The sequence below is a fragment of the Gadus morhua genome, chromosome 4, assembly GCF_902167405.1.
Source record: "Gadus morhua chromosome 4, gadMor3.0, whole genome shotgun sequence".
In the NCBI taxonomy this organism is placed as follows: domain Eukaryota; kingdom Metazoa; phylum Chordata; class Actinopteri; order Gadiformes; family Gadidae; genus Gadus; species Gadus morhua.
The window spans coordinates 11,723,898-11,737,394 of record NC_044051.1 but is presented as its reverse complement, the minus strand read 5'-3'; the positions used below and the strand labels follow the sequence as shown (position 1 = coordinate 11,737,394).

The window sequence follows — 13,497 nt, the reverse complement described above, 5'->3', positions numbered from 1 at the left end:
ATTAGACCACAGAAAGAGATAGAGAAACTTACTGATTTCAGCTCATCGCAAGAAGTGATGTCAAGTCTTATTATTAATGTTTGATCTCAAAAAAGGATCCAAGATACTTTTTTAGTAATAATTCAACTAAGGAACTAAGTTAGGTCACTATTTAACATTTGTAACTATTTTTTAATGAGTAAAAATGGTTTGAAAACCAATCTAGACATCTCGATGGAATCATATAGTATATGCATATAGTTGCATATTGTTAAAATGTAAAAAATCGTGAACCAATTGACACAAAAAGACACACAACTCTCAACTTTGATTAATTTACCGTACATTTATGTGATATTTTACACTTTATACACTCTTGACAATATATTGATATCTGAGGACTTGAAACAGGCTAGGTATAAGATTTTAGTAAGAGCACTTGAATGAAGGTATACACCAGCTGTATTTACCATCATGTTATCTAGAACTATAGATAATTAGGCTATCTATAACTATAGATAAAATGGTTGAATCCTGTGTTAGTCCATATGGCATGCATGGCATTCATCAAAAAATAAATTGCATGAAGACAGAGCGCTAAGAATAGGAGACCAAGGAGAATCTCAGACATATTGAAACATTTTCACACAAAAACAGACTGTGGAAAACGGAGAGCCATCCTTATGAATATGTTAATCTCTCATTCTGATTGACGATGATGGACAGATGTCAGTTAGAGCTGAGGGGCCTTTGGTATACAGGCGGAGCGCCAGAATAACGTCATAGCACTTAGCTGAGAGAGACAGTCGTAATAGTAGAGCAGAAGGTTGGTGGTGCACTTAAAGACAAAGACTGGTGGACAGACAGCAATCCTACTCTAAGACATGAGGTGATTGATATATTGGATATTATATTAGAACTTACTGAGATTTTTTTTCTCAAGACATTTACAAGTAAAAGGCACAGATCCTGTATGCAGCCACGTCGAGACACGATACAGTAACCGATAAACCTTGCATGACATGAACCCCCTGGGGGCATGTTAAAATGTATTTCGACCATTTCAAAAGCATTTGTCAACATAATACATGTTTGATTTCCTGCATGTGGTTTACAGCACCAGACCTTTATAAATATTTTCAACAAAAAACGACATAAAAAAATCGACTCCAGCTCTAAAGTTACGGTGATAATAAAAGTGCCTCGACCAATTGGATTACATTTGCATAAAAAGCCTTTTCCTCGAAGTCCGCTGTACATGTGAACTACAGCAGGTTGCTTTTAACATGCGCTGGCCGCTGTGTGCGGTGTGTGACGGGTGGAGGGAGGGGCGAGCCGGTCGGGGGGGGGGGGTCCCTAGCCCTGGAAGAGGCGCACGCGCTGGGCGATGTTGCTGCGGCACAGGGGGCAGTTGAGCAGGGCGTCGTTGCACACCAGGCAGCAGCACACGTGGCCGCAGGGCAGGAAGATGACCTGAGACTGGAGGAGGAGAAGGAGAAGGAGAAGGAGAAGAAGAAGAAGGAGAAGAAGAAGAAGAAGGAGAAGGAGAAGGAGAAGGAGAAGAAGAAGAAGAAGAAGAAGAAGAAGAAGAAGAAGAAGAAGAAGAAGAAGAAGAAGAAGAAGGAGAAGGAGAAGGAGAAGGAGAAGGAGAAGGAGAAGAAGAAGAAGAAGAAGAAGAAGAAGAAGAAGAAAGACGACAACACAGAGGGATTAGCGTATCATTAACACGGCTATGTGGCTGCCACGGTACTCAGGTTATGGAGGGAAGTTTACAAATTGACAGTCGTTCTTAATCCGACCAAATTTGATGAGCATAAGGTATATTTGGCATATTTGGTAGGTATTCACGGGCTGTAATAAAGCAAGGAGTGTAGCGAAAAGCGCGATCCATAGTCAGAGTCCCAGTGGGTCTAGCGGCGCTGACTGCTGGGACCTCACCAGGGAACGCCACTACTCCGCCCTAGTGGAGTGCTTTCCTTCCCTCACTTAATTCAAGGGCTTAGCTCTCCCGTGGAAAACTCCTGCTCGGCTGTACTTAAGTGCGTTAAACAGTGCGCCATCATAGGTGAATAACGTGGTCCAACCGACGAGTGACTCTAAACTATAGAAGAGCATTTTGACCCTGAACTCTAACAGAGTGTTGTCCTTACCCCCCTCTCCATGCAGACCACACACTCGGAGCTGCCCGGGTCCATGCTGCCGGAGGCAGACGGGGTGACGGGGGTGTGGGGGGGGCTAGGGTACGCAGCAGCCACCTCGCTCCGGAGAGGGGAGTCCGGGAAGAGAGGTGCTGACGGTGTCACGGCCTCCGCCCCCACCGTCTCCTCCTCCTGCTGACAGACGGCCTTAGAGGCTCCTGGCACACAGAGAAACAAGGGAAACACCAGGAGTCAAGCCAGGACAATTCACTGACAAATCACGGATAACGACTCTAGGATTATAGTCATTAGCTAATGACTCTCATATTTAAAGTTAGCTAAGCTGTCATTAACCCATTACAGTGTATCAGTAGTTTGGCGAGCGTCCCTTTGTCCTAGTCGATTTTTACAAATGAATTAAAGGGGGACATATTATACCACCAGGTGTGAGTGTGATTAGCCTTACAAGCCGTTTCGAAAATTGGCCCCATATGACATCACTAGTGGGCGTGTCCACCTAGATTTATGCTGGATAGATCAGTCTACCAGCCTTCCCAGTGGACTGAAGTAAACGTAGCTCATCTATCCAGCACACATCTAGGTGGACACGCCCACTAGTGATGTCGTATGAGGCCGATTTTCGAAACGGCTTGTAAGGCTAATTATACTCACACCTCGTGGTATGATATGTTACCTTTAACTATTACAATGCCATCCGGGATCGTCCCTAGGTTCTTAAAGGCGACCGTAGGAGTAATCGGTGGTTGGTGCAACTTGCTGGAGGAGACCTGCCTACAGGGACGTAGGCTGGGCCCTTTCCTGGATATCATTGACACATGTTTCTCTGTAACCCACTGAGTGTGGGTGTGATGGTGTAGAACTGATGAAGTGGTGAACGAGTGATGAAGTGAAGGTCAGAGAGGAGCGTGTGGCTCTAGAGGGCAGGAGCGTACCTGCAGGAGAACCGTGGGAGTGTTTCTTGGCCCAGTCCAGCAGAGCTTTCTGGACGCCGACTTCAGTGACTCCGAGCTGAGGGGAAAACAACACCACCGGTCATCAAGCCTGCCACACCGCCTATTAACTATGATCCTCTAGAGTCTAGAACATACGCGGAACTGACCTTGCGGAGGTCAGACGCGCTCATGTGGCGGAGGGTCTTGGTTGTGACTCTGTGGTGAGCCAGGGTGGGCATGTGGTGCTGAGCAGACAGCTTACACAGCAGGTTCACCAGCTCCTTCTCCAGGCCAGCTTCCTGTTTAGACAGGAAGTAGAGGGGATGACGATACATACAAATACTTACAATTGATTGGTCCCACATCTCCCGTCTCGGATCAATACTCAAATGTTATATTATTGTAGTTTATCGAGACAATATAACATCCACTGTATATTCACATGTACTTGTGTGTTTACAAACGGGTCATAGGTGTAGCAATTTAAATCTTCAATGGGCCCAATCCCAATATGAGCCTCCATGCGAGCATTTTGACGAGGCTGCCATGTTTTTTTTCAATAAATAAATATATGTGATCGGAGATTATTATAATGTCAAAATGATACGGATGGTTTAAAAAGGTACAATGCAACATATACATCATAGTACAGTACAGTACGCATTCTACCGTACTACTTTATAAAATGACCATGATCAGAGAATAGGGATACATGTTAAAAATGCTGGCCTCTCTGACCACAACGCTACAGCCATGCTCCCATTAAAACATGAAAGTTTCGGATGGGTATTCTTATTTTTGTTTTGGCCTGTATGTTATGATTCACTATAATACCACAATACCCCTTTAACACTATAATTGCCAGATTTTCAACAAATTGGCACGTAAACACAGTTGTGCTGTTGCCATGGACGCAAGAAAACAAACCTACTCAACTGAGATTGTACTAGATTGTACTAGAACCAAAAAAATCCTTGTCCTCTTGCAATAAAGCTCCAAGGAGCCGTGCTCAGCCGTTGTTTCGGGCTGTTTTGTTAAAAATCTTGCTCCCTTCTAATGTTTTCCGCTCTGTCTCTCTTCTCAACTCCCACATCTCCCCTTTACTTCCAGCCTTAGCTCATGTTGTGACTTTGGGTTGTGTGGTTGTGCTCCCCTGTACCTGCATGCGCAGTGACAGTGGCTTAGCATCCAGCAGCCTCTGGTACTGGATCATCCAGTAGTTCTGCTGGTTGGACTCTGACTTGAGTTCCATCTCCACCTGAGACACGACACACACACACACACACACACACACACACACACACACACACACACACACACACACACACACACACACACACACACACACACACACACACGCTCAAAAATCCATCTCTGCCAGCATAATAGGAGTGTTTCACATGATGTCACCCACATTCCATGCCACCATAATGGTGGCTTTGAACAGGTGTCTATTCTAGAGCTTTCCAGCTTTTTTGGGCGGGACCTCACCAGAACTTGGCGCAGCTCCTGCTCTCTCTGGTCCTTCTGCTTCAGCAGCTGTTGGAGCAGGTCACTAAGAGCAGTACGCTGGTCCCCCAGGACCACCTGCTCACACACACACACACACACACACACACACACACACACACACACACACACACACAAATCCACAGATGCACACATAAAAACACACACACATACAGGCCCATTGATGTACAGACACACAGGGACACACACACACACACAAAAACACACACACACACACACACGCACACACATACACACGTACAGAAAGAAAAGATTGGCGAAGAGGTTCACATGCTCATGCGCTATTTTAGAGGATAATACAGAGTTCCCATCAGCATTTCAGTTTTCATGATCTGATCCGCAACACTGCAGTTAGGCTGTTCTAACATACCGACTAAATCATGATGTGAGCGAACGCCATGTCAACTCATCTGAGCGCATCTGTGATCCCTCTGTGTGAAATGTCCAATGTGGGTCATGATGCGATGGCGATGTAGAGATGAGGCTGCGCCGCGACTGAGAATGAATAACCAAATGGTGGTAGGAGGACGAGGAGGGAAGAGAGAAGAGGAAGGCCTTGGGTACCCACCTGCAGGTTCTCAGTGTCCAGGTTCCGTCTCTTAACCTCCAGATTAGTGAGTTGCATTAACTCGCCCTCTATGAGTTTGATCTGGAGACAACGGGGGATAAGCACAAGGGGGGGGCGGGGCAATCAGGGAGATGGTAAGCCGAACAGCAAGCCAAGCTGAGGACCGTTAGGAATGACTCCGCAAAAAAAGAAGCATTAGTAGTCTCCTCAATACCAAATCAAGAAATTTAAAAAAGTCCCAATGCGATGATGGTGATAGCGTCTTTCTGTTTTTGCAAGGAAACACGATCGATAAGGTACATTTCTTATCAAGCTTCATCCATTAATCCTAATTAATATTCCTTATAGTTGCAGCATGTTATGTTTTTGTTGCGTTTTTTTATATTTGTATCAAAAAACGTTTTCATTTAACAAGCAAGATATCGATTGTACTCCAAGAGCGGGTGTTCAGATTTAGTTAGTTTACAAAAGCTGAGGAAAAAAAATACTAAATTCAGAGGAGAGTCTATTGAGACGTGTATCATCATCCGTCTCTCTGAATGGCCCCGTCAGGTGAGCTGGCCATCGAGCCACTGACCTGACTGCGGATGTAGCCGTGCACACTGTCCTTCTGCAGCTGCAGGGCCTCGAAGGCTGCCTTCTGCATCTCCTCCTGTGGAACACAGGCAGCAAGCAGAATCAGAATCACATTCAGTTTCGCCAAGTTTCCACAGTAAAAACCAGGAATTTGACTTGATAAAAACAAAAGATGGCTAGTCTTGTCAGGGACCTAATAAATAAGTCATAATAAAGTAAATTAAAGGATAGGGCATTTAAGATGATATCTATGACAAAAGACAATAAGAGACATTTCAAGAAAAAAAAGAGAGGGATCTAGCTCCTTAAGTTAACGGAGAAAGGACAACCCCAGTCTAGGAGATTAAACAATTGCCAATTGCAGTTGGCATGAGTGCGGCTCATGTACAGGATATTCAAACTGTGATTTTAAAGGACAGGATATAGTTATGTTGTTACGTATGTATGGAAATATATGTTTTTTTAAATTGCAACTTTTAACAAAAAAGTGTAAAATCTCCGTTAACTATTTCATTTCATGGAATTCAAATATTTTTGAATTCCATGTAATGAGATAATGTACAGAGATTGTACACTTTCGGATTTGAATTTGATTTCACTTATAGGAAAAAGAAAGCGAGCATTCTGAAACGGAGAAACAAGCAGCGAGCATTCTGTACGGACAATTATACATCCGTACCTCTTGAAGGATCTGGCTGATGGCTTTGGACTTGTCCAGCAATTGCAGAGAGAGCACCTGATCAAACCTCCTATCTAAACTCTCCATGCTGAAATAAAAGAGGGTACCCACATACACACAAGTACTTTAGTTTATCAAACAATAATAATAATGATGAAATCGTGAATTATTTTGGGAATGATTGACGGCTTCGCCTGGTTCCAGCCCCAGAATCCCCGCCCACTTTTTACAAATGTTCTGTGACAGTTTCTGGTGCCTGTTGCTTGGGTGGCATTCGGCTTAGCGTGAATGTACAACAAAAGGGCGACTCAAGTAACGAAACGGACGCATTTATCTATCTTAGAGGGTATTTCTTTACTCTCCGGATTCTGCTCTTGGAGCCGTTTTAAAAACACTTCCAGAAATACCTGCTCGAAATCAAAAGAATAATGGCCATTCCTGCCTTGTGATTGGTTTAGATAGAAGTTAACCCTCCCAGTCTCTGAAAACGGCTCATACAGAAAAAAAACGGATTGATGCAGTGACAAAATACAGATTCACCATGATGGTTAAGCTAGTAAAGTCTTACCTCCTGTAGGCCTCTGACACCATATTCTTCCTGCGATGGTCACTCAACGCCTGCAGGTGGTTCATGGAATAGCTGTCCAGTAGCATCTTCTGCATGGCCGCTAGAGGGAGACAAACAAGCATGCGGATTGGGCAGGGGGAAACGAATCCTTTAAATAGAGGAACAGAGAATTACAAAGTGGGGCCACCTTTCATGGGGTTGTTCGCTTTCGTTTTCAATCTTTCCTTTTCTTAATATGATCAATTATACAACGTGTACAGTGTACACATTTTGGAACCGCCAACATTAGAATGAAGACTTTGACTGGACTGTTCATATAGGACTTGAATGGATGGACGAGTCCTCTAAATGTCCAAGGATACTTACTGGCCACTTCTTTCTTCCTGAGAGAATTAGCTTCATCCTGTGTGATGGCAGTCAGATGCTCCATACGAATTCTTGTTATGAAAATACAAAATCCATGTCTCATCAAAAAAAACGAATATTTCTAAGTCTTTTTTTGTGACGCCCTCATGCTACGCGAAACAACGACGGTCATGTTTCTAAATTAAATATTTGTCAAAATATCTGTCTCACCGTTCTTCCTCCAATGCCTGAAGAAACTCTGAACTCTTCTTTTGTCTGTGTGGATGAATAGAGATGCGTATAATATTATGCCTTCAAGCACAGACCATTCCCTGGCCAGTGTTTTCCTTCAAAGCAGTTGAAGACGAGTTTGACTTTTCGATTTTATCCTTGCTTATGATGAGTTTTCAGTCTCATCGTAGGTCGCTTTGGGTGAAAGCGCCCGCTGCTAAGTGACTGACGGTGTCTCGTGTGAAGGTACCTGGTGTTGTCCATTAGCATGCTGCTCACACGGCTTGAGACGTCCTCCTCCGCCTTCCGCACCCGGGCCAGGATCAGTACCCTGTCGGCCTCCAGAGCCCTCTGCTGCTGGGACAGGCCCTGGTCCAGACGCTCGCGCTCCTGCAGGATGTCCCATCATAAAAGGTATGACGGCCCATCGTGGAGGAGGAGCAAACAATGATGTCCCTAGGTCTACTAGGGATTAATGTTTGCATTTACCTTTGCATCTACAGTTCATTTTTCTTCCAATTTATTGTTAATATAGACATATTTTTCTTTTCATCTTGTTTTATAAAAGTTGTAACATTTCTGCATTCAAATATCTAAAAAAACAACTAAGAAACTATCGTATGCATTTTGTTGAGTTGTGTTCACACATTATCCTAAACATTTCCATCCATGTTGTTAATACTTTGACAATGTAAACTCTAAGCATCCTTGAAGAGCAGTCCCAAATGTAGGGGTACCAGTTTGACTGAATTGAGCACGTCCTCTTTGTGGGAGTTGTTCATGAACAGGAGATGCGTGTGCTCCTTCTGCCGCTCGTCCAGCTGTCGCTCAAAGGCCAGCTTCTCCTGCTGCTTCTGCTCCTGGTGGCGGCGCAGGGAAGAGGTGTCAACACATGGATGACTCACACCAAGGATGGAAGTGAAGCCCCGCATGGAGTCTCTGGAGCCTCTCGGCCAAACGCCAAAGCAGTAAGTAAATGAAGGCAGCAGATCCAGTATGTAGGTTCAGTGTGTCATGTTGTTGTTTTATACATTTATTTGAACTACTGTTTTTGCCGCACAGAAGATATTTCTAGAATGCTGCAAAGGCAGTTTACTAAGGTTTATCCAAACAGTCATACAAAATACATGTAGCTTTAACAAGATTTGGTTTGTCTTTATAACATAGATACACATGATAGTTATTGTACAAACATATTTAAATTAAAATAAAGAAAATAAGTGACATACCTTTCTCTTCGCATAGTCATTGAATTTAGTCTGCATCAACAAATGGAAAGAAATTGTTAATTATTCATCCAAACATGACAAAAAATTGTAATCACATAAAGACTCCATAAAGTCCATGGTTTGACTTTTTTCACAAGCTCAGATAAAATACAAACTTTTGAACCCTCTCATGTACATAAACATTGCATTGCATTCCTAAGACGAGGGGTTTAGTGATGCAGGTTTCCCTATGCTTGACAGCATGCCGTATATTAAGCTGCTGAAAGTGGCAGTCTCAGTCTTGCTCACCTGCCAGACCAGTTCGGTGCTGTCGACTGCATCCTCGTTAGACTTGCAGCAGTCGTTCTCCAACACCGGCAACAGGTACTGTGACGGAGGGCAGTATTCCTCCCCCAGTTCTACACAATCACAGGAATAAACGCAGACCTGTTCACATTAAAATGAGCATACTGGGTTTATTATAGCTTGTCTTCCACACGGCAGCAGAGATTCCGATTTGTATTCAAAGTGCTTGTGCAGAAGCCTACTGAAGTCGCCATGACAACAAGTACTCAACAGTAGAGTGGTGCCAGTGATAGAATAAAAAAAGAGGACATTATTTAGTTCTGCTAGTTACTCGATTCAGGAAATAATGACATTCAGCACATATATCTCTGAAGAGCAAGCATTACTATTGACTACACACACTGGGTCCACATATGGTTTACACCACAAGAATGCGAGTTATGGCTGAGTTACCAAACAGCCAGTTGTTGTTGTTATTCTCCTTGCTGTGGTTGAAAAAGTACCGAGATTGTGACCTGGAATGTGCCTGACATCATGTGAACCCCCCTGCTGTGATTGGTTTAAGGGTGACCAATCCGTTTTTGGGCAAGCATAAAATAATAAAGGAGGTCCATGTGCTGATGATTAAGTTCAGATATGTCAATGCATTTATGCTGCAGATATGTGAACGTTTATAGAGCTGTCCACATGTGAATGTTTTCATAGCTGAAGATATGTCTGTAGATATATCTACGTCTGTATATTGTGAGATATATCTATATGCCTATATCATATGGCTGTAGATTTGTCAATGTGTAGGCTTATTTACCGACGCATGGGGTCAGCTAAGCTCAGGAGGAAGAGCTTGTTGACTTGTAACCGGAAGGTTGCTAGTTCGTCTCCCGGCTCCTCTTAGCTTAGTCTCACTGACCAACATACTTGACCCTAACTGCTCACGAACTGACTCCGCCCTCGGTGTGTGAATATGTGTATGAACGGTTCACTTTGGATAAAAGCGTCTGCTAAATGTAAATGTAAAATGGGTCTCTCACCGTCGCAGAGGAATTGCTGCACCGTCTCCGTACCACCAGTACACACAGACGCCGGAGGATATGACATCATGGTAGCGTCAAGCGTTAAGCTCTGTCCAAAACACACAAAAAACACAGTTCCAATTGTGATCCATCGCAAACATGACATAATCACAGACACCAAGGGATTATACAGAGAGCAGTCGTGTTTCCAACCTTGCATTGTTCATTCGTTCACACACATACCTCAAGTGTTTTAATTTTGCCCAGGTTTTTAGGGAGCTGACGAATTTCATTGTCACTTATGTCCAGGGTTCGTAAGCTCCTCATGGATCCCACTGATTCTGGCAATTCTTTGAGACAGTTACCTGTCAAAAGACACTTTATTTAAGTTTCATATAGCTGGATCAATCAGTGACAATTAGGTGGACACCAAGCACTGCTTACCTTTGACATTGAGCGTCTGTAGATGTTGTAGATCTCCGATGGATTCTGGAAGAGTTTTAATCTGGTTTTTCTCCACATTTAAAACCTAAATGGAAAAACAAATAAGCAGCCAAGTTATTTTTTGCTGTCATGATTTGATCCATTTGAGTATGAAGCGCAATATAGACAGTGGTTGTACCTGAAGGGATCGGAGCTTTCCGATATCGTCTGGAAGTGAGGTGAGCTTGTTCTCATGCAGATCCAGCACCTGGGGTGGACATTTTCAAGTTTAGGACAGAATGAACATTAAGGAAACACAACACAAGATAAGAACCCAATAGGATGGGACCTAGGTGTTGAGATGCTAGGAGGGATGTTATGTGTGTACCAACCAGATTGGTCAATTTAGTTCCTTTTCTATTTGCTTCAATACTTTGGCCTACCAGACAGTAGAGAATCAGATTATTTCCTTCCGCAATACTTGTATTGTCAGGTTGATTCAGAAATCAAAGTAAGCCACAAACATCTATGTTATCTTATTCAAAGCTAAATAATGGTACCTTCCTACAGAGGGCTCTATACCGTATTCCCTGATAGACATTTGAATCAACTAGGTTCGGTTCTGTTTGGCTACTTTAATCAAATAAAATGGCAGACCCGTAAAATCGGCCAACAAAATAATTTATAGCATCATAATATTTACAGAATCACGATATTTACAGAGTTCTAAGAATATTCTAAATATTTCATGAATAGGTTATGGAATAGTTTGAGCTCAGATGTACAAGAAAGCAAATACCACTGACCAACAGTTTTGCTGGTTGTGTTACAGCCCACGCACACAAACGACTTTAGAAACAACTGGCATCTCATCATTAGGTCTTGCTGTGGTTTCCATACCTTTAGCGTCATAAGACTGCAGATGTCAGATCCCTTTGGCAGGAAAGTCTTCAGCTCATTACCATGAAGAATGAGGACCTAGATGAGCAGAGAAATTAAGGCTTATTGTTCTGATCGGACCCTGTCAAAGGGATAGCAGTCACCAGCCATTGACCATCTCTGTCCATAAGCCATAGCATCTCAGTTTAGAGGGGGACGGACCGCATTCTATTCTCGTGTCTTTGTTTTGTAGCTGCTTTCCTCCAATGCTAAGGCATTAACCTACCTTTTTCTGCAGCACTTTGCTGATGGAAAAGACACAGGATGGGACCTGTGCAGAATACAAAACAGAATACAAATCGGCATGATGTTGACTGCCGGGTAACAAATGAAATTGCCCGGTCAGCCAAGTAAATTTGGACTGGGACTGCAGATGGATGTTCTAATCTGGTACAATTCAACGCTTTTCCTCAAGACTCATGGCTTTTTGTATTGTCTAGCGTAGACTAGCAAATAAAAATGTATCAAAACAAATGACAACTTTGTTAGAGCACAATCATAATGTCAATCTAGATACTCGAACACACAAATATCACATGACTTAAAAGAGCAATTCAGGTATTTTGAACATTGAGCCCCCTTTCTGGTTTGTCTAGGATGAAATAGAGTGGTTAACTTCGAAATTTTGAATATTGGTCCTGTCTCGAGTATTTGGCTAACTTCGAATCGCCCCTGCCTGCTTTTGTAAATGAAACGGAAACTGGTTTTGGTTCCAATCCGGTTTCCATTTCATTTACAAAATGCCAAATAAAACACGACAGAAACTGTATTTCATCACGATCCTTGATTAGGAACATCAAAGAACACCACTAACCACTCGATGAATTTCACATTTCAGAAAAAGAACGTTAAGGGGTGTTTTTGAATGCACATAGCCAGCCATGTGAAGCAGGCAGGGGCAATTTGAAATTAGCCAAATACTCGAGACAGGACCAAAATAATAAATAAATTCGGTGTTAACCACTCTGTTTCATCCTAGACAAACCAGAAATGGGGCTCTATGTTCAAAACACCGTAATTGTCCTTTAAGGCAAATATACAATATTATCATTCACATTCTAAGAAAAGAACAACAATACATGTAACAAAAGGTGTAATGGTCATTGTTTCTGAAATGAAACAATGACTCTTACAATGACCCCATCTATCTATCTTACAATGAATGAGTCATACTGGAGTATATAGCTATGTCAATCATCAAGTTAGAGTTGTTGTATGTCCCGAACTCCTATTCAACAGTACATTATTGCAATATTTTGCAACATACAGATGACTTAATAAGGTAGAGCTGTGCCCAGGATTTCAAAAAGTGTGGTGTGTCTTCATGTTATCATGTGAGATTCCATCAACTTGAATATTCAAACTCTGAATATCAGCTTTATTGCTGCATCACTGTTTTGCAACAATACATAAGGACTCAAATTTCCTCCATTACGTAATGCTGTAACGCGATGGCAGTTCAATACACACAAATTATTCAAAAGGGTCTGGTACAAAAATAATATGATTGATTTTAGAGACTAATTTATGTTGGTGGTTTGAGCAGACAACTAAGATGCAGCATCATAAGCTCATTGCCACCCACCTCGGAAAGCTCACACCCTGAGATGTCCAGAATATCATCCGCACCGGCCTCCTTGGACTGCAAAACATAAACCTTTTGCTATAACCAAACAATATTAATGGGAAGTTTGGAGGAGAAATGTTCTATTTTAATTTGAGACACAAACATAAAACACACAGACATGTAATTTAGGGAATAATAACATGATTATTAGGCAACCCCATTTGCAGCATCATGGGTAGGGCTTATGACCTCATACCTTTGTTTATGGCTACTACAGTGCAGAGGCGAGACAAAAACATAAATATTGTTGTTTTTTACCAGACACAGCTGATACTCAAGACGTCTCTTGGACTCGTCACTGGGTTTCCTCTTTTTGAAAAACAACGGCATTATGGAAGAGATATCCTCTGCTTCTTCTCGGTCTTCTTTCTCCCCTCCCGCCCCTCCTCAACACAAGTGCCTCACCAGTGACTT

General features: G+C 42.6%; 1 protein-coding gene across 1 annotated transcript; it reads right to left on the bottom strand.

Annotated features, from left to right (window-relative positions):
- Positions 1 to 300: 300 nt before the first annotated feature.
- Positions 301 to 13,482, bottom strand: lrsam1 (leucine rich repeat and sterile alpha motif containing 1). Its single transcript, XM_030353930.1, has 24 exons — positions 13,342 to 13,482; positions 13,042 to 13,098; positions 11,683 to 11,727; positions 11,418 to 11,495; positions 10,717 to 10,785; positions 10,539 to 10,623; positions 10,338 to 10,459; positions 10,113 to 10,203; positions 9,085 to 9,194; positions 8,797 to 8,826; positions 8,305 to 8,427; positions 7,818 to 7,957; positions 7,568 to 7,612; positions 7,358 to 7,428; positions 6,992 to 7,091; positions 6,424 to 6,511; positions 5,746 to 5,820; positions 5,169 to 5,249; positions 4,562 to 4,657; positions 4,230 to 4,328; positions 3,238 to 3,369; positions 3,071 to 3,146; positions 2,130 to 2,335; positions 301 to 1,458 (listed from the first exon to the last, which is right to left on the bottom strand). The coding sequence occupies exons 1-24, from the start codon at positions 13,411 to 13,413 to the stop codon at positions 1,336 to 1,338; spliced, it is 2,214 nt and encodes a 737-aa protein (XP_030209790.1). The 5' UTR covers positions 13,414 to 13,482; the 3' UTR covers positions 301 to 1,335.
- Positions 13,483 to 13,497: the final 15 nt, after the last annotated feature.